Raw genomic sequence first — 22,681 nt, forward strand, 5'->3', positions numbered from 1 at the left:
GACGTACACAGAAACAAAAAAAGCAAATTGTAGCTGAATAAATTTCCTAAAAGAGCCATGAATTCGTTTTTTTAAAAAAAATTTTTCCCGGCCCCGTAGACTTAAAAAAAAAATCCAAAAAATTTAGAAAAATTTCGTCTCCACCTTTTTCTTATGATTCCGCAAAAACCGTGGCTCGAAAAAATATTTTGCTGGAAGATCTTCAAACTAGAGATTTCAAGCTTCAATTCGCTTTTTTTGTTTTTTCGATTCGATCATTTTTCACGAAAATACAGCCTTCCAAAAATCACTAAAAAATTTATAAAATTGTTTTGTTCCTTTAATTTCTTGGATAAGTGTATATACTTGTCATAATTAATTTATTATTAACTTATCATTTTCACCCTCTGTTATCTAGCGAAGCTAATTATTATCATTAATCGCGACTGTGCATAATTCCATTGATTCATCGTATTATCTAAAATTTTATTTACTACTTTATTATATTATATTATATTATTTATCCCAAATTTTATTGTATTATATTATCTATCTCAAAATTCATTACCCCGTTTTTCTCATTCAAATGCTCTTTAAATAACTTTGGAAAGGGCAAAAGAGAAGGAGAAAACGAAGAGATGGAGAAAACAAAATTCGAAGTCCGCACGAATCTGGTTTCTCTTTACTCTTAATGAAATCAATCCCTCTGATTCAATGTCCTGATTAAATTGTTACAAATACCAACTTTTTTTTCATCCACGCCCGACGTTATTTTATTCCTACTTACAGTGTATTTTACAGGTAAGAATCTTTGTTGTACCCCTTACGATATTCTTGACCTAGTTCAATGAAACTATTGCTTTCGCATAATTGGTTCTCCCAATTATTAATAAAACTCTACCTTTCGGTTTAAAATTTAACAGTGGTTTCTCTTAAATAAAAATTCTAACAAAAATTCATCATTTCATCATTTTTCCAGAAAAATCTATATATTTTTCTTTATTTAAAAGTGTGCTACTCACAATTTACATGTATGCGTATTTACTACCTAAGAAAACATCTAATGTACGTATCAAAATTAAAGGTGTGAGAATATATAAAAAATTCGCTCTAAGTAAAAAAAAATGTTTTTTTTTTATAGTCGTTTTAATTATTATTTTATTTACTCCCGAAATCGAACAACCAATTTCTCTCTTCCTTTTTCATTGATAATTTATTTGTAAGTTAAAATTTTATTAGACCAAAACCAAGAAATAGTTATATGAGTAACTTGTTTGAATTATTATTTCTGGTTTGGGGAGAGGAAAAAAATTCATACAGTTTTACTAATATCTATGTTTTTTTTTTTTTTTTTCAAAGAAAAATGATTTAGGTTAAAAAAAATAAAAAAAAAACCATCCTAATTTCTTTCTGGATTCCTTACGTAATTTTTCATAATTATAAAATACGATCTTTAATGTTAGATTAATATTCTTAAAATTTCATGAGTTCATTGTGAAACTTTACTCGATTTTCTTCTTCGGGAAAAAATTTATCTGGATATTAATTTCTCTCTTTCGATGCTCTATTTGCACGTGTGCGTCTCGACAATCCGTCTGTCGTTATCAGCCTCTTGAGCTGATGCTGCGGTTTTCGCGATATCTTTGCCTGCTCTCCATGTCTTTCACCATTGCAATCATTCGATCTACCGAGTTAATTGTTCTAATACGCTGGTGCGAGTTAAACAAAAATTTTAACATGGATCAACCCCTTACCCTCGAACAATGTTGCGGGCGATTCGTCCCTGTCGACGTAAGTTACATTTTTATTTTTCTTGTTTTTCCTAACTTGGTGATTTATCTTGAGTACAATGAAACCTAGCTTCTACTACATATTTAGTATTTTATATACTCTCCAGATCATCCTCCGTGTTTTCATTTATCTCCGAACCCTAACTTAAGATCGACATCTTCCGCAATGGGGTGTTTTCTTGTGTGACCAGGTAGACCAACTTATTCGTTCGTGCCTTCCTCCCGGTCAGCAGTATAAATTGTCCAGGTCAGTCATTCGAACGCGGTTATTTTTCAATGCTCAAACACTACAACCGGGGGCTGCACCTCGTCGAACTACCGAGTTCCAAGGTCTGCATCGCTTGTCATCTGACCTTGAAGTTATTGCAGTCAATAAGATTTTTAGCGAACAGTAAATTTCAAAAAAAATAGAAATAATATAGAGAGAAAGACAAAAGTAAAAAATTTCAACTCTTTTTTTTTTCAGGGCCTTGATTTCCCGTCTCGCTGTATTAGAGACAATCGATTAGTTAAGATCTTTATACATATTTTTCTACTTCCTTTGCAAAAATAAAAATCTATAAGGTTGAAAGAAAAGAAGTTCAGAGAAAAAACATTCTTTTTGAATCCAAACGGACACTCTTGTATTTCTCACTTTTCTCTAAGTTCTAGGACATGATAACCATGAAATAATTATACGGTAATTAATTACTGACTTAAAGTATCAAAACTTTTAATCTTAAGATTCATAGTCTGTCCGAAAAATTTATTCACTAAGGTTTTACACCGTCCGGAACTTAAAATCAGGGCACTTATTATCTTCCCTAGCTTTTTAATTAAAGGTCTCAGAATATTATAATTATAATGTAATTATAAAGTTATTAATTGTTGACCAAAAAGTATTCAAGGGTTTAACCGTAATATCCATAGTTTATTCAGAATTAATTTATTCAGACTAAAATTCCACATTCTTAAAATCAAAAGCTGGTGTTTATTATTTTACCTAACTTTGTAATTCAAAGTCCTAGAATAATAATGATTATAAGATAATTATAAGGTAATTAATTATTGACTTGAAGTATTCAAGAGTTTAACCATAATACTAACAGTTTATTTTAAAATTAATTATCTAGATTAAATTCCACTCGGCCTGGAATTCAAAAGTGGGTGATTATTATGTTTCTAACTTTTTCACCCCAAGTTTTAGAATATAATGGTTATAAAATAATTATAAGGAAATTAATTATGAGGCAAAAAGCATTCAAAAATTCAATCATATCGTTCATGATTTACTAAAAAAAATTGGTTGAGTTAAAATTTTTCACTGCTTAAAATCTGGAAGCAGCAACTCATTATTTTTCTTAACTTTTTAAATTAAAATTCTAAGGTACAATGTTTATAATATAATTATAGGGCAAGTTATTTTGGACTAAAAATCATTTAAAAGTTTAATCATAACATTTATAATTTATCCAAGAAAAATTCATTTGAGTCGAAATTTATACATTGCTAAAATTTCAAGGTAGGTACTTATTATTTTATTTACCCTCGCAGATTTGAATCACGGTGGAAACACGGTGGGATTGTTCCATTTTACCACTGTGATTACGCGGTGGTGAAATGGAACAAACCCACCGTGTAACCACGGTGGATCCACGGTGTTTACATTTCTACGGTGTTTCCACCGTGATTCAAATCTGCGAGGGTAACTTTTTAACCTGAAGTCTTGAGGTAAGATAGTTATTTGACAATAATAGAGTAATTAATTATGAACTGGAAATTATTCAAAATTTTGCCGTGACTGTATAGTTTAAACAACAAATAAAAACAATATTCAAATGTTTCACGCCATCCATACTTGCGTCAGTAATGTACAGAAGAGAAATTACTTATAGGACTGGTATTTATCGAGTGATGTTATTGTTCGTTAGATCATAGCATACATCCGAATATTCCTTCTCTTTCCTCCGTCGGTTAAGAGATTTCCTTTGGACCCAAATTTAAAAAAAAAGACCTTATTATCATACATATCTAAAATATTCAAAAAAAAAATCTATATATCTAGGAAAGAGAATGAAAAGAAAATTCCCTAAAAAATTTTTCCTAAATCAGAAGGTTTCATTTCAATTTACATCAATTCGTTCAAGCACATGCAGTTCGTTTCGATCTTTGCTGAATGGTCCTCTTATCTGTTATAAACATATCTCGCTACCAAATTCCGAAGTCAGAAAAATGACTTCGTTCGATCTCTAATTCCCGTCGTCATCAGATCGCGACTCCAAATCTTTCACCAGTTATCTGGTTTTTTAAAACTCCAGATTTTTATATATATAAATCAGATATTTCATATCTTTCTTTGAATATCTACAGTAAGTCTTTTCCAGATAAAAATTTGCCGTTAAAAGTTAAAAATTGATCTATTCCTAGGATACTTACTAGTTAACTATTTTCGAACTAAAATCTTGAAAATATTTTTGAATGTATATAGAGAAAAAAAACTTTTTCAAGACCGGGAAAAAAAAAATTTTGCTTTTCTGCGCTTTTTTTTTTCTGCCCGTTTTCATCAACATTAAAATGAATTTCATTTTTGGGAGTTAAAATTAAAATTCTTTTTAATGAAACATTTCCTTCCTCTCTCTTCTATTTTTCTTTGTTCCAGTTTGCAATTCCAGCAACAGAATTAATTAACGTCATTAACTATTCGAGTGAAGAGAGAAAAAAAAAGAAAATAATACATTTCCTCCTCTCTTTTTTTTTTAGACAACCCGCGGCAGAAACCAGTAGCAACATGCCAGAATTCGTTTCTATGCGGTACTTCAACCACCGTGTTCTCCGTCTTCCTAGAGATGTGAGTATTTCATATTTTTACTTCCCTTCCTAATGCTAGTACCCTACAAAATGATGTCTAACCCACCCTTTCTTTTTTTTTTTTCAGGATAACCGACGGCTCATAGCGATTTTGGGGACGCTGTGTCAGGGTCTTTGTCCCCCTTTGGTGGCCCTGAATCTTATGGACGAGATGGAGAAAATAGTCGGTCTCCCGGCTGTTGTCGGTGACATCTATTTTTATCTCGAGCGCATCCACGAGTCACGGGTGCACCAGTATTCTCGAGCTAGGATCACGCTCGAAGAGTATAACCGGCCCTATTATTTTCCGGGTGACCTAGGTCCCATCGAGGATATACTCCACGTCATCCAAAATCTCTTGGGCTCCTTCTTCTCACGCCTCGTATGGTGCATAAGATGCTATCGCGAAAATAATTTAAGATTTTTAAGATCATATAATTTCCCAGTACTAATACACACTCATCAGATTAAATTGCATTTCAAAAAAAAATTTCATTTCAATCGTTTCATGTTGGATATTATTTTTAGGGAGTTCACATTTCTTCATTTTCCAGTGACAAAATTTTCTAACATAAAAATTTATCAGTCTGTAGACTTCTAATTACAATAAGAAAATTTTTCCAAAATTTTCGACACGACAAAAAAAATTCAAATAACAACTTAATTATTGTATAATTTTAATTTTATAATAATAATTGACTATTTTTAATAAGAAAAAATTCTAACAAAAAAAATAAAAATTGCGTTTAGTTTAGTGCAGCTTTAAGGAAATTATTACTAGTTAACACTTTAGATTTAAGTAACGATTGCAATTTTTTACTTTAATTACCCTTTTTTTGTTCATTATTAATATTTATAACACAAATTTCATATTTTTGTATTTCAGAGAGAAAAAAAATATGTACATATTATAACGCAAAAACTATACGCTAATTTTTGCGTTACAACTTCGTTCTCTGCCATTAGCCTCCAGTCTCAATACTAATAGGGCGCCAGGTGATTTTTATCACTGGAATCACCAAACCAGTAAATTATGAAAATTTTGATAATTTTTGATCTGTGGAATTATTTCCTAAACCACGCAGAAGTAAAATTCAAAACTAAAACTAAACTGTTCAAAACTTATAAGCAAAACAAGACAGAGACTGGAACACTAAAAACAGAGTTACGGTATGCCGTGGTGTCGCTCAGTGTGTAGGTTTATAGAGAGAGGGAGTGGTCCGGGTTAAATCATCCCAAACTCGTGTAAATTATTAGCGGATTTGCAATTTTTATTTAACAATAAATAAAATACTAGAACATAATACAAATAATCTTACTCTCTATAACAAAATACTGAATCGGAAAAAATACAACAATTAGGTAAATCCGGACGAATTAATGTAACGGGACCTAAGTCCACCTCCTCCACGGAAGCCGATACCTCGCCCTTTTGGGCATACTCGCGTTGCGTGTGGTCCCTATTTTTATAATCAACACCACCATATCTTATAAAAGCGAAATATGAGCATGAGCTCACATTAACTTACCCATTAGGCATGCATTGCATGTGGGTGTCTCACCAACAACTACCACGAGACCGACCTCATTTGGACCCAAACACTCCTCCCATCTCAGGAAATAGAGAGACTCTGGTCGAAGTGGGGCTTGGAATGGATCCCTCATGGTACCAGACTTCAGCTCTGGTGAACTGCTTGCATTAGTGGTGGGACGCAAGTTCTCCCCATACCCTATGTAAAGGGCCACTCCACTTGTTTCTTTCGGGTTCCCAACAAGCAACTATCCGCTTGTTTCGTTCGCCCCTTCTAAGATTTTCTACTTTCCCCAAGCCATGTAGCACACTAATCATTCAAGCCAAATCAAAGTTGGGCGGCTTGGGGGAGGGGGGGGGGGGTAAATCCAGATGACTTGGCATCTAAATGATGCGCGTTAAAACCTTATAACTAAATTAATTAAAAATGATTAATTAAAATAATTAAATAACTAGAGCCAACCGATATTCAAATAGTACTCGGTGAACGAGAACAATAATCTTAAATTCATTACTCTAGATATTTTCTTTAACAAAATCGTACGACTAACGTACCTGGATATCATTTTGACGTTAATTAGGCACTAATTAACTTACTGACTAACATATTCCTTATAATTATTTAACAAAAATAATATTAACAATAGATCGTGAACATGACTCTAAACTGTAACTACTTTCTCATAATTTTCACAGATCTTACATCTTTTCTTTAACTAAAACCGTAGCATAATACCTCAAGATTCTAACTCGAACTCGACTAATTATTTATAATAATTATCTCATACCTGATTACTGATGGATAAAATATCAAGTAACGTCTCACACTGTTTAAAATAATACTTCTGTAGCAATATTTCCAACCTGTAGCTTTCTGAAGCATCACTCCTGAACACGTCTGCTCGCTTCAAGCGACCAGAGTCGAATCTCTTACTGTACTCCCCAAACCAAAAACATCATCGCCATTTATACCGGCTCTCTATACTTTACTCCATAACTCCAACTCGATATTGAGTATGGATATCCCAATGTGTTTGCTCTCCTGGACTTGGCTTCGGTGAGATCGCAGACTAAATTCTAAAATTTAAGTGACCAACGGTTACCCTAAGCAGCACACTGGTCAAAGCTGTCTACTGAGGCCTACCAACAAAATCCAAAACTCCAAAAATGACCAGAAATAGCGGCTTCCACAGCGATAGTGGTCAGTAAACTATCGCTGAGTCCTGCCAATCGTAATAACAATAACTGATCTCTTACACCTAGTCCATAGTCCTTATTTTGGAGCGCTAGCATTTCAGCTAGACCTCTGCACTCCACATGGAAGTCTCATAGGGTCAGGCAAGCATCCTGACATCAGATGCAACCGGGTGGCAATTACTTGAGCCCCATTCCACGGTTGCTCCGACTTTTCCACATACTCAATACACCAAAAACTGTAAATTCCAAAACTCAAACTTTATCCTACCAAACTTTAATCTCAACCCGTATCCCATAATAAATTTCTCATATGAATTTTCTGTAGCCAAACGTTACTCCATATTTTATTCTTAAACTATATCTCGATCACCAAAAAAAACTGTATAAAAATCGCAATTTACTGTAGCTAAATTCTAAATCTTGAGTTACCATGCTCGGTTATGCCCCAAAATCAGTTGGTGCTTGTGACGTCAACTTAATCCAAGCCTCGTCCAAAAAAATAACGTCACAATATATATATATATATATATATATATATATATATATATATATATATATATATATATATATATATATATATATATATATATATATATATATATATATATATATATATATATATATATATATATATATTTACTGTTTTATTATTATTTTTTTTCAGGGATGACGACTTGAAAGCTATGATAAGCTCGTTATATTTTTTTCTTTAAAAATAAATAATTTATATAATTATTTATATGTATTTAAGTACTAATTGGTTCCGATAACTATTCAGCTTTGGTAATTCTTTTTCTAATTCATCGATTGTGTATAACAACAAGACTTAAATCTTTGTGCATGCGTATATTATACTGTCAGTGTTAACAATTACATTTACAATTGAATTTACAATAACTCTAAATTTACATAAAATTTTTTGTGTTCAACCTTTGATATTTATTTTTATTATATTTTTTTTGTAGTAAAAGTTCGATTTGACCGCTAAAAGAAAAATACCAGGAAGGTCAGGTATCATGTCATACTCAAGAGTAAGACATATATTATATGTCTATATTAGTGTAGTTTCTATAGAGCGCGTCTAGTTCAGTGCCTACACGTGGGTGAATTTAGACACACAACACTGTACATAGTACCGAATAGACGATTGACGAGTGGATACAAGTTGAACAGGTTATTCGTGACCATTGTTGTGTTTATGCTTTTGGCTATTATCTGGTCGGCAGATATTGCTATTTAAAATGTCCCGCGATACGTAAGTACCCATAAATTGATAAATTAGATATTCTATTCATAAAAAAAAATTATTTTTTATAAATCATAATTACGCAGTAATTTTTCATAAAAGTTTTAACCTCGAAAAAAAAATTGAATTCCTAATATTCTTAACTAATTTATTATCATAAGAGTCTAAGAATAACTATATTAGGATAAATTGAATTCCTATCTATAATTTGTAATTTGTTTCCATATTTTATCAGTGTCCCGGGAAAAACGGATTAGATCTGGCCAGATATAACTAAAAAATAATCTTTTCAGATCTGACCAGATCTGACCAGATATAACGAAAAATTTATCTTATTAGATCTGGTTATATCTGGTCAGATCTTTAAATTGTCTCTATCTGACGAGATCTGACCAGATATAATCAGATCTGACCAGATATAACTAAAAAACAATCTTATTAGATCTGACCAGATCTGGTTAGATTTTTACATTGTTTCTATCTGGCAAGACATGGCCAGATATAACTAGATCTGAACAGATGTATTCAAACAGATCTCTACCTAGATCTTTCAGTTGCTATTTTTTGTATTATTATCCTAGATAAATTTTAAATGTTTATGTATAAAATCCAGATGCTATTATGGAATAGGAAAGATGATTATTGTTAATTAGATATGTCTTTTATTCTCATTCTACGCTTCAGATAACATTTTTAAACATACACTTATATTAAAAATTCCTAAACTTAAATTGTATTAATAAAGTGGAATATGGTTCTATACGATTTTTTTTTGTTATTGACAACAACATATATATCTTTACAGTATTATCGCGTTATGCATGTAAAAATATTTTTTAATCACAATTGTAGAGAAAAAATAAATCATGCAATACCAGTTGAGCTACAAAACGAATTCTGTTTGATTAAATTCAAAGATATTAAATCGATGAATACTCTTATAAAAGTTGAAAATTATTTATGTCAAGCTCCAAATAACTTACACAAAATTTATTAAGGAATAAAAAATAATAGATAAATAATCACATCAATAAAAATTACATTTTTATGGAACAATATTCAGTCAAGACTATTTTTTTTTTACTTTTTGCGTATCTGTCTTGATCAATTACTAAAAAAAAAAAAATTATTAAATAGAAGCTAGTTGAAAATATCTACATGTATCAATTATAATCTCTAACAAATATGTAATGGAATATATTTGTCAATAAATAAAATGATCCAAGAATTAAAGACCCATTGTTATTCATTCTTTATATGATTTACTATAATATATGCATAACTACTTAATCAGATCTGATCGAATCTGATGCTGTTGACAACTTCGATATAGTTATATCTGGCCGGATATGATAAGACCTTTTCATGTCTAATGTATTTTGCAATCCAGATATAGTTATATCGGTAACACGACAATTGACCTGATGCCAAATGACCCGCGACAAAATACCCGACGACAAAATACCCGTTGCCAAAATACCCGTCGACAAAATACTCGTTGACAAAATACCCGTAAGCCAAAATACCCGCGATAAAATACCCGCAAGCCAAAATACCCGCAAGCTTAAATATCTGTTGCTAATTCCTGCTGATAACTTAACAATTAATTATATCAATCGAATTTTTATACCCCGCCATCTTATGGTTTCAATGAGTATTTAGTTGTCAAGTAAATTTTCATGCAGTCATGCTCTACATTATATTCATGGAGAATAGAGACAGTCTCTATTCTCCATGATTATATTATATTAAAGTCACAACTATTACGTGTTCATTATTCTTTTTGTTTGAATTTTTATGTGAATTTTGAATATTATTAATCTCTTTGATTATTAGTGATGCCATTAAAATATCTAAAGTCCCAAAAAGGGAAAAATTTATTAAATTATGATGGATATTTATACACTTGTAAAAGTTATAATAAAAATAGTGTTACGTGGAGATGTATCGAACATAACCGCCAAAAGAAATGCTCTGTTATTATCCACACGACATCTGATAAAAAAAATGGTAATTCTTTAAGTTCTAAGAAAATTTAAATTATTACTTTTTAATTTACGTTTATTTAATCGATAAAACTTGTTTGATAGGTGAAATTATTGGTGATGCTCCAATTCACCATCATGCTGGTGATGTATCTGAAATTAAAACTAAAGTTGTTCGTTGTAATTTAAAACGTCGTGCTGTGAATAACGATAGTAAACCGTTAGGAATTATTGCTGATGTAGTCAAAGATGTTAAATCACCAGTTATGTCTCGATTGGGTAAAATTTCAAGTATGCAACGTATGATTCAACGCGTTCGTAGTGAGAAAATACCTAAAGTTGAAGGAAAAACTCTTCATGATTTGACATTGCCAGATGAATTAAAATTAACAGAAAAGAACAAAACTTTTTTACAGTATGACAGTGGACAAAACAACAATCGTTTTATGATTTTCACTACATATGCTAATCTAATGAAATTATCTCAATGTGAAATTTGGGCTGGTGATGGCACATTTCGATCCGTGCCTGTTTTATTTAAACAATTGTATTCATTGCACGGAGTCATTGATGGGCACACACTACCGCTCGTTTATATGTTGTCATCACGGAAATCTAAAACTGTATATCGACAGATTCTGCAAAAAATTAAAGAATTGCTACCTGATAATATCATGTTACGTCGAATGTTGACTGACTATGAATTATCATTTGTTAATGCATTTAAGAATGTTTTTATCGATGTACATGTAAGCGGATGTTTTTTCCATTATACCCAGTGAATATGGCGAAATATTCAGGCCAAAGGCTTACAAGAATTGTATAATAAAAATATTCGTGTTGCTGAAAATATAAGAATGCTCATGGCGATTGCATTTGTGCCGACTAATGACGTGATCACCGCTTATAATGAACTTATAAAATCTGAAGGTTATATTCAATATGAAAACGAACTAAGTGAGATGTTAGATTATTTCGAATCAACATGGATTGGAGTCTTAAAACGAAATAAAGTTGATCGAAATGACCCATTATTTAGAATTGAATTGTGGAATTGTTATAATAGCGTATTAAATGATGAAACTCGATCTAACAACGGTATTGAAGGTTGGCATCGTTCTTTCAATGCTTTAGTTCGTGTTCATCATGCTAGTATTATTAAATTTGTAACTGCACTGAAATCTGAGCAGACAATTCTTGAATTGAAGCTAGTACAACTAAATACTGGTGTACCTTTGGTTAAACGACGGTGTCAGTACCTCAATCATGATGTTCGCCTAAAAAGAATTGTTACCGCATACGACCCCAATCTGAAGTTGCAATACCTTAAAAATGTCGCGGGTATATTACGGCTTTAGAGTCTAGTATTCGCATATTATTTTAATATGTTGATTATTTACATTTCATTAAAATTTTTTTAGATAATTTCAGTCATAAAAATAATAATTAGATGATAATATGATGTACATTAAAAGATTATTATGATGAATTTATGTTTAAAATGAATAATAAGTATAACAGTGCAAATGGTTTATTGATAATTTGTTATTATAATTATAAACTGATGCATTATCAATGTACCATATTATTATATTAAATATAGACTACTCAATTACGTTGACTTAACTAAAATATATTGGATGATGAATCAATTTATTTATGATAAGAATTTTTCTAAAGCACCGTGATTTGAGTATCTACTTTCTTATAGGTATTTTAGCTTGCGGGTATTTTTTCACTGATATTTTAGCTTGTGGGTATTTTGTTGCGGGTATTTTAGCTTGTAGGTATTTTGTCGCGGGTATTTTAGCTTGCGGGTATTTCGTCGCGGGTATTTTGGCTTGCGGGTATTTTGTCGCGGGTATTTTGTCGCGGGTATTTTGGCTTGCGGGTATTTTGTCGCGGGTATTATGTCGTCGGGTCAAATGTTACGCAGCCAGTTATATCTGTTTTGATCTGGGCAGATATGATAAGACCTTTTCATGTCTAATGCATTTTGCAATCCAGATATAGTTATATCTGTTTAGATCTGACTGAGTAGCTTTCAGTCGGCCGTCCTGATGATGGTCGCGTCCTCGCGGCAAATAGTCAGTTGAAGCTTCAAGTATTCTCATCACTGCGCCTCAACTCCGCCTTTACCTTTAATCTATAAAATTAATTCATACCTTATTAGTATTATTTCAGTGTAATTTATCATGCAATATCATGCTGCCACTTCTTCCGAAAAAACCGGATAAAGCATTATCTGCATTCATAATATATAAATAAAACTCTATATCAATAGAAATTATTAGTAATTTGTGCTCCTGGTAATGCACAACATGTGAATAGGCAGCTGTGGGTGCAGCCCAACTGCCTTAATTTCATGCAACATGCTAAAGTCATGCGAGACTTCTTGACGTTTTCCGAGTAGCACCATGCGTCCGTCTTGCTGACCTTGGCAACGTTATAATGTTGCCAGATCATCAAAACTACAGTTACCCAAGCCACTAACAACCGGTGCAGGTCGTATCTTACGACGTTTCGCAACTCGAGATGACTGTCAGCCCTCAGAAACATGACCAACCGGTGTGATCGTATTCATGATCCATCGCAGTTCTGCCAGCCTCCAGAACCACCACCAACCAGTGCAGGTTGTACTTTACGACTTTTCGCAGTTCAAGTGCCTTGTTACTCTCGTCAGAACCACCACCAACCGGTGCAGGCCACACAAAGTGTGACTTTTCGCAGTTCCTCCAATAGTCCAGCCTCTAGAACCCCACCAACCGGTGCAGGTCATACTCTACGACTTTTCGCAATTCTAGAGGCCCCCTTCTGCCTGAATGTAGATAAGGATCGTACCCAGCAGCGCAGGTGCTGAATCAGGATCCTCTGAGCTGTCACAGGAGTTGGAGTCGCTGACCCCTGTACCATACATCTTCAGCTTCTCACCCGGAAATACCCCACTATAGGGTTTCTGTGTCCGCTCCGCTCCCTTGACGTCCTCAACGACATAACGGTCTTTGTCGAGGACCTTGGTGATTTGACATGGCCCAGTGTACTTCAGCAGTAATTTTTTACGCAGCCCGTCATTTGAGCTGGTATCATGTGACTGGTATATAACTAAACCCATAAGTATTGTACGCAACCTTCCAGCGACTAACCCAGTGAGCCCCTACTAACTGATTCCAACAGCAGTACAATCCCAATAAAATTCTCGTCTACAGTAACTATTTATTCCAGAAGAATTACAATTATTATTTTGCAACTGTTATGAAATCCTTAATTAGTAATATTCAATACATGGAGTTTCATCTATGACAGAGTGTTTAGCTTGCTAAGTCTGGTAGTACCTAGTATTATGGTCGAATAATAGGGCGCCACTGAAAGATGAACTCGGCCTTTCGGAACTGGATGTTGTTTAAATTTTATTCAAAAATCAATCAGGGTCGTTGTAAAATTATATTTTTTGTGAGAGATAAGAGGAACGATGAACAAACTGAAATAAATTTTATTAAAATCCAAATTTTAATTTTACTTGAAGTAAGCACCTTGCTCTAAATTTATTTTCCCTTTGATAACAATTAATAATTATTAAGATTATAATCTTATGACAAAGTAACTTATGACAAGCTATAGCTTCATCATCAGATTATAATCTGATGACAAACTAAATTCGTCTCCTAGACGTTTTTCCACACTCCCACACACTCCCACACACACACACACACACACACACACACACACGTTAAAAACCTGTCCACTAGACGTTAAACCTTACTCCTTAATTCCTAATTTTTCAAAACCGTCCACAGGACGTTAACCGGCATTTTCCTTAATTCTAGTGTCCACCGGACATAATCTTAAACCTGACTTCAATTTGTTCACCGGACCTACATCACAGACACCGTTTCCTTTACCTCACATTAACTTGACTCTATTTAAGACTCTACTTGTTTCATACTTTTAATGTCATCACAATCTTTTTCACCCAATATATTATGACACTTATTCTCAATATAAATTTTCAATATAAAAATTCCACATTAATTCGATTCTAATTACAATTTCAACAATTCATTTAACTCACTGATTTTTCAATTATTAATTAATTAATTTGTTATTTAAATTGAATTAATTAATTAATTTTTCCACTTATAATTTTCACTAATAAATTTACCACTAATTAATTTTCACTATTTTTATACATTAATTTACTTCACCCCTGGTTAAAAATACTGATTGAAAAGAATTAAAAATGATGAATTTCGAATGCTTTTCAACAATTTAAATTCTTTTGGTTGCATATATAGATATACAGTTTGCATGGAGTGGCTACTTCTCAATTCTTTTCAATCAGTATTCTTAACCAGTGTGTTACATCCGGCTTGCCGAATATTTAAAGGGGCCTCTTTGCCGTGCTCGCTGTAAAGTGCAGCGTTAATAATTTTAGTGATAGCAACTTCGGCCAACACCTCGTTGCACGTCGTCAACGTTTCCTCCAATCAGGAAATTACACTTGACTGTATTTTAAATTCATCCAATTATAGATTCTAAATTATTACCTCCAGAATCGTGAACCGAGGTGATAAAAACAACGAACACCAAAGGCGGCTGCCTATAACGCTTGAGAAGTTAATGTATCTTCCTTACTGGCCCGCGTGAGTTCTAAACTGTGTTACGTTTAGGCAACCCTCTTTTTCTATTTTCTATTTTTCTTGAACCGATTAGTTCAATTTGATTAAATAAATCTAACAGTCAAGTTGCTATAATATCCCACGGGAAGATCGTCTCGCGTAAAACACGAGGAGGCGTGGGTGATTTTTATAACAATTGTCAAGTGTATAAACAGCGATTCTCGTCCGAGTGAATTGCTGGAGTCGGGGATTCATAACGAACTCATATGAGCTAAAGACTCAACAAATTCAAAGTGTAAACCTGTAAGTTTAAGTTTTAATAGTTTAGTGTAAATCCCAAAGATTTAAGTAAAAAGAACATTAGTGTTAAGAACAATTTAACATCTTGTGAACTGAGTACGGCGAGCCCATAGAGCAAATATTGAATAATCATTCATCACTAGGGAAAACCTGCATCTTAGATTATTTCTAATATTAAGAACCGCATCCCTTCTTCCTGAACCAAATCATCTTTCGATCAGGGACCAACAGAAGCCGTCCACGGGAGTTTGCAGTCCAAAGACCAACTTGAAAGTAAGCAACGAACAATGAAAGGTAGGTGAAATTACCAAATTTTTTAACGTATTGCATCCAAATTTTGCATCGAAACTACAGAGAGGCCCCTGCGGGGTTTATCGTTCGAGTTCTCACAATAAAAATAAAACCTAGAGTTAATCCTCTAGGAAAATCACCCTGTTTGCCCGGTGCCTCTCACTGAGGCCCACTCGACCATTTCCAATAATTAATTATTATTAATTAATTGAATCCAGACATAACAAGGGACACTAAAATAATTCGCTTCTTTCCATTTACTTAATGAAAATTCATCACAATTCTAGCGTCTTTTTGATGACTTCATTTTATTTAGATATTTTAATTAATTAACTCGAAATTAATTTATAGTTCAATTACGACTAGAATTACGTTACGATTTGATTAGAAATTCGGCCAGTGAGTTAGCGTCACTCGGGTCCTGAATTTACTGACGTTAATTGAGTAAATTAAATATTTGATTCGGCCACTGGAATAAATTCCAGCCTGAATTAATTTCTTGACACTATGAGACATTTATTGAGATTTTCAAGACTATTTACGCGGGAAATTATTTCATTCCGGCCGAAAGAACCTTGAATAAAATAATTCAGAGTTACGGATGAATTATGGAGGCAGAACAAGACGCGACAGAACTTTTGAAAACACGAGAATTAACGCGAGGTTGAAACGGCTAATGGGCCTGAGACTACCAGGTCAATGAAATTAATCGAGGCCTTAATTAATTACAATTTACCTCCAGATATAATTTCAGCAACACTTACAATGGCTAACCACAAACCCCTCCACGTGCAATCTTTTTATCTTTTTATCTGTCTGTTTTTTATTATCTTAGAGTAGCTATACTACAATCCATCGCTAAAAGCGTTATTTTGCCTGTTATTCCCTTTTCATATTATATTGTTATTGTATATTGCCGATTGGCGTTAAATAAATAAATAAACACTTGATGGATTCACCGGTTGTTCTGCCGTCGGGTGTGGTTCAGTAGCTGATGTTGATATCTTCAAATTCCCAGGTTTTTCCGTTGCCTCAATAACTTCTCGCTCCTTAATTTATTGCCTCTGTGCGCCAAAGGATATAATTATTAAGTTTTGATTGATTGAAATCTGTCAATGATCAGTACGCATTAGAATGTTATATAATTAATTAAGCAAATGGCCTCTGAGGGCCTGGTAATAAAGATGTTAAATAACTAAAATGATCGCCTCGTTCCACGTGAAGCGGACGTAGACTCAGATACAATTACTTTGTAGTTAAGTGCGTCTGATCACTTTCGTCATTCACTAACTCTGGTCCTCACTTAGGCGTCTATCGCCTTCGGTCGTCCGACTAACTCTCGATTTTTGGCTCTGCACTCCCTTATATCTTCTTCGATTCGGGACTCCTCAATTTACTCCCGGAAAACTCATCCTTATTAATTTAATTAGCCAAAGAAAGGGACGGATGTTCGGGTCTCACTGATTAGTTATCGACCTTGGACAAATCCAATTTAGGAAGAAATAAATAGTCATGGGAATCTATTTTACCCTGTTACACATCACACATTCTATCATGTGCTATCAACCATTCCATTTTTATCCATTTATCAATCTATTATTATAAAACAGATTGTACAGTACAACTTGTAATAAAAATGTCTGAAGCAGCATCTTCAAGTTAATGAAAATTTTAATTTTTGACTTATGCATTTATCACTGATACCATATGTTAATGTCTTTCTTCAGAAATATACTTAATTTACGGCTAATTTTGATTTACAACTATCTAGAAGAATTGTAAATTGTAGCGCTTTATAATTACCCAGTTATCTTCCTCTCGAATTTTCCGGTCAATACGATAAGCCAATTCAATTGATACAATTAACCCAGTCATTTCAATCGACTTGTTATTAACTCGGTTAGTTTTCGGAAACTATTTATTTTTCTGACTTACGAGTATAACAATGTATTTGCATTAGAATTTTGATAACTAATGATTGGTATGATTGTACCGATCAATGTTTAAGGTTGAATTTAATATTTTGTGTCGAAAGTATTGTTTAATTATTAGTTGAAGTTTTGTTAAATATTTGAGCCAGTTCAAGGATAATTTATTTATCGCGGAAGTTTTTATATTATCAGTATTAAAAACAAGGCAATTTGATAATGGCCGTACGTATAAACACTCAGATGAGTCAATAACTTAAAATTAATACTCAATTTATTTTTCCTTCCATTAGTACCGTCAAGCATTGAAAATATTATCATATTTACATAAATAATATAAAATCTATGGAAAGGACAAATGCATTTCCGACTAGAACTTGTAGTTTTAGGATTTTCATAATCCTCAGTTTTCAACATCTGGTCTTTACCCGATGAAAAAAGATTTTGTACAATTGTATAAAATTATATACAAAAAATGGCCCGATCCAATTGTATACAACTGTATAGAAATTGTATACAATTTTATACAAATTGTATACAAGTCTATATAATTATATACAATTTTATACAAATTATATACAATTCTATATAATTATAAACAATTCTATATAATCATAAATTGTATACAATTGGATCGGGCCATTTTTTCTATCTAATTATATATAGTCTATATATAATTATATATAGTCCATATATAATTGATATATAATTCTATACAATTGTATAAAATCTTTTTTCATCGGGTAGTCAATTTTCTCTCGTACCGTAGTAAAGCAATAAAAATAAGGGTCCTTGTAAGATGCGGACTGAACGAACAATTGTATTTGAGAATTCTTAATTTAGTAAAAACCTTTGTACCATGACCTTGAAGCCATCTGTTATGTGTATACACATTATTAGTTAGGTATACCTAAGTTTTTATATTTTACCATAACTTGCGTTATGTGAATTCTCTATCAACGTAAGTTTTACTCGCTACTTTTAAAGCGACATTCATTTTTAACGCAGAATTTATTAAAGACAAGCTTTTACCAGAATCTGAAAACGACTAGCGTCGATAAGAATTAAAATACTAAACATGTGCAGCTTAACATTTTTGGGTTGTTAAATTACTACTAAACCTGATCTCAACCTTCACCTTCTGTATATTGTTCTCAACATATTTTGCTTACCTCAAGCCTACTATTTTCAGAAATTCTTTAATAACCAATGTCTTTGTAACTTCGGTTTATGAATGTAAAATTCATATTGATAACGCATACATAAATTCTGACTGAATGTATTTGATTATATTAATGAATTCGTATTTTCAAAAATAATTGATCATCTCATTTTTAAATATTGAAGAGACAACGCGTTTAAAGCTTACCGATAATTTATATTTAATGAACTTATGTTTGTGATTTCTACCGATATAATTATGTTAATGCGGCAACAGCGATTATGGTTACAGTATACGTCCCGGCTTACTACCTGGTCGTTTAGATACCTGGACATGTCTTTTGAAGGTCGCTTATGTATTTTTCTATTCGTTAATTATTTTCCTCAGTTTCAACGTTGTAATTCGTTTATTACTTATTTATTTGTTTTTTTTTGGTTCTTTATTTTCCCTTTCGGGTTACGAACTGGACCTCCGTCCCCTAAATACATATATAATTACACAAAAAACGAAATACATAAAATTCAACACTTAAAATTACCGCCTTACATTTTATTCCTTAACCTACTTCATTCCATTCCATTCATTACAATTCCTTGCATTTCCGTTTCCACACATCCTTCCACTCCCAGGATCAAAAGAGAAAAAGAAATTTTTTCAAAAGAAAAAACTCTTTTGCATCCAGCATTCCTCCTCTCCCTCTCACTTACTCCCTGACCTCCGTTTCCGCTGCTCCTTTTCTACCTACCCCCCTCTCCACTTTCAATTTTTCTAACTCTATTAACCAATTTCTCCCTTGTCCTTCCTCTCCCAACACCTCCTTCCTCATCTCCTACCATCCTCTTTCTACCCCAAACCCTTAACAGACCTCCCATTTATGTTCACACGTTTCCTCCTCTAGACTACAAACCCTACGTATCTTTTTCTTCTTCTTCTCCCAGTACATCCCTCCATTCATTCCATCCCCTAGCCTATACTTCGCTACTCTTCTCCACCTCTCCTCCTTCCAACCCTTCTTCAGATATCCCGGCAACCCTACCCCCTTTGTATACTTATATTCTCGGTTTCCCTTCGCTTCCCTTATCTTCTCCCACTTTTCCTCCCACTCCCTTTTCCTATGTTCCACCATTATGATTTCCCCACTCATTTCCCCCCTCTCATACTTTCTCTCTACTTTCTCTCTACTTCCATTATGTCCCACCCTCTTGTCTCATAATATTCTCTTCTTTCCCCTTCCCACCCCTTATTCCTTTTCCCGCTCGTATTCTTTTTCTCATTTATTACCTACTCTAAGATCTTTGAATATTTGTTAAATTTGGATCATTAATGATATTATTGTAAAAGTAGACAATATCTCTGAAAATTACCCTCTGACAATTACTATAGGATTCCAAGTGTTCCAAATCACAACTTTGATCTTTTACCAGCTGTTATTACTTGAATATTTGATTTAGTTCTTTGCTGTTATTAATTGAAAAATTAATTTTATTTAACTTAGTTTATTAGCTGTTTATTAGTTGAATTGAAGAAACTCAAATTTTTCTGATTTATGTGTTAGTTTATGTACTTATAAATTTTATTGTATTCGAATTAGCCATTTGGCCTGTGCCTTGGTATGAATAAATCGATCAATCAATCAATCTCCTTACCAAAACTCCACCCTTTCCTTCTTCTATTCTTTTCTCATACCCCCACGCCCTCATCCGCGCTCTTACCGGTAGCCCATCTCTACTTACTTCCTCTCTAACCATATATTCCGACAGTCTCCTTGTAACCCCTAACACCCACCCTAGAAACCTTTTGTGTAACCTCTCCACCTCCTCTCATTTCTTCCATCCTCAACCCTCCACTCCATAGCTCACCACCGACCATACTAATTTATCGAACAGCCAAATCTTTCTACCCCGGTCATTTCCAAATTTTCTTTTCCCTATCCCCAATACCTGCCCGAACACACTCGCGCCTTTTTTCACTTTCGTTTTGGGCCCAAGACAAAATATCCCCGACACAATATCCCTACGACAAAATATCCTCTGACAAAATATCCCCGACAAATATACCCGTGACAAAAAATCCCCAGACAAAATAAACCCACACGTAATATCCCCATGACAATTAATTAATATCAGTTATTTCATTGACGAGAATTTTCCAAAAAGTCTTGGTCCAATTTTCTTATAATTACAACATATGTAACCTGTGAAAAATAGCACAGTTCTATTTCAAGCGTATAGGTTGATATATTTTATACTTACACACATGTAACCTGTGGAAAAAGGGTACAGTATTGTTTCAAGCGAATAGGTTTATATATTTTATAATTCTACGCACACAAAATCTGTGAAAAACGGCATATTGTTATACATATTTCATAAAGTATATTATCAACAACAATAAAAAATAAATATCAAGTGAAAATTTTATAAATATAAAAACTAATTTTTACAAATATATATTCTGTAATCTCAGATTTACACTATGATAAAAATATGAATGGCTAATCAACACTATGCAATGCAAAAATATAAAAAATAGATATCGTAATTATGAATCAGATCGTAAGATGAATTTCTTTGATTGATTCGTAATTTATTAATAATCTATAAGTGTTATTTTTAAAAATTAAGAAGTAAATGATGGACAATTTATGTTTGTTGAAAAAAAAAAAGTGTGTCTATCGTACACCTCACCTAAGACGCCTCGTTGGAAGTTACAAGTTGGAAATGTTATATATTAAAACAGGCATAGGGACGAGATACTGCGAGAAGCGTGAGTTGTGAATGTCACCTCGCGGAGTGAAGCCGAACCACCACATATACACTAATGCAAAAAATTAAAGGAGCAGAAAAATTTTACAAATTTTTTAGTGATTTTTGGAAGGCTGTAACTTGGTGAAAAAAAATCGTATCGAGAATTTAAAAAAAAGCATTTTATAGCTTGAAATCTCTAGTTTAGGTGTATTTTTTTCGAAATTTTTTAAAAGCTCCGATTATTGCGCAAACATGAGAAATACCGCGAGCCAAAAAATTTCTAAATTTTTTTTTTTTTTCCGAAGAGCCCACGGACCGCGGGAAAATTCTTTCAACTAAACGAATGCATACATCGTTTAGCAAATTTATTCAGCTTCAATTTGGTTTTTTTTTTAACCTCGTAGGACGATTTGTCGCAGAGATATCAGCCTTCAAACAGAAAATGATCCTTTTGGCTTTGATCTTCGATGTTTCAGGTATCAATGATCGCACAGAAAGTTGAAGGGCGGCGTTGATAACTTGAATGAATTCCCTACAAGACCCTGTCATCATTTTTTGAAAAAAAAAATTTTTTTTATTTTTAACATCCATTAGAAGAAAGTACAAAAAAATGACTTTTTTTGGTTTTTTAGTAAATCAACCGCTACTCTGCAAATATCGATAAAAAAAATAATGTTGCCAGGGACTTTTTTAGCTTAATATACCCCCAAGACCCCTGTAAATTTTTAAATTGATCTATCGAACCGTTTTTTGGGAATCATCGATCAAAGTTTAGCTAATTAATTAAAGGAGCAAGTTTTGTTCCTTTAATTGTGTAATCATAATCAAAATGAAAAAAATTTTTTTTTTCGACTTTTCTCAAATTTTTGCGTTGGTAACTCAGCAAATGAAAGGAAATGACAAAAAAAATAAAAAATTTCCAAAAAATGTCAAAAAAAAAAATTTAGAACACAAAAAACAAGTTTCAATTTTTTTTTTTTCTTCGATTTTTTTTGACATTTTTTGGAAATTTTTTATTTTTTTTGTCATTTCCTTTCATTTGCTGAGTTACCAACGCAAAAATTTGAGAAAAGTCGAAAAAAA

General features: G+C 32.8%; 2 protein-coding genes across 2 annotated transcripts; both read left to right on the forward strand.

Moving 5' to 3' along the window:
• The first annotated feature begins 10,478 nt into the window (after positions 1-10,478).
• LOC130674543 (uncharacterized) lies at positions 10,479-12,072 on the forward strand. Its single transcript, XM_057479895.1, has 2 exons — positions 10,479-10,579; positions 10,660-12,072. Exon 2 carries the CDS (start codon positions 10,821-10,823, stop codon positions 11,334-11,336), a length of 516 nt encoding a protein of 171 aa, XP_057335878.1. The 5' UTR covers positions 10,479-10,579; positions 10,660-10,820; the 3' UTR covers positions 11,337-12,072.
• Positions 11,412-11,912, forward strand: LOC130674168 (uncharacterized). The gene has a single exon (XM_057479438.1). The coding sequence runs from the start codon at positions 11,412-11,414 to the stop codon at positions 11,910-11,912; it is 501 nt and encodes a 166-aa protein (XP_057335421.1).
• Positions 12,073-22,681: the final 10,609 nt, after the last annotated feature.

This window comes from Microplitis mediator, chromosome 9 (assembly GCF_029852145.1).
Source record: "Microplitis mediator isolate UGA2020A chromosome 9, iyMicMedi2.1, whole genome shotgun sequence".
In the NCBI taxonomy this organism is placed as follows: Eukaryota; Metazoa; Arthropoda; class Insecta; order Hymenoptera; family Braconidae; genus Microplitis; species Microplitis mediator.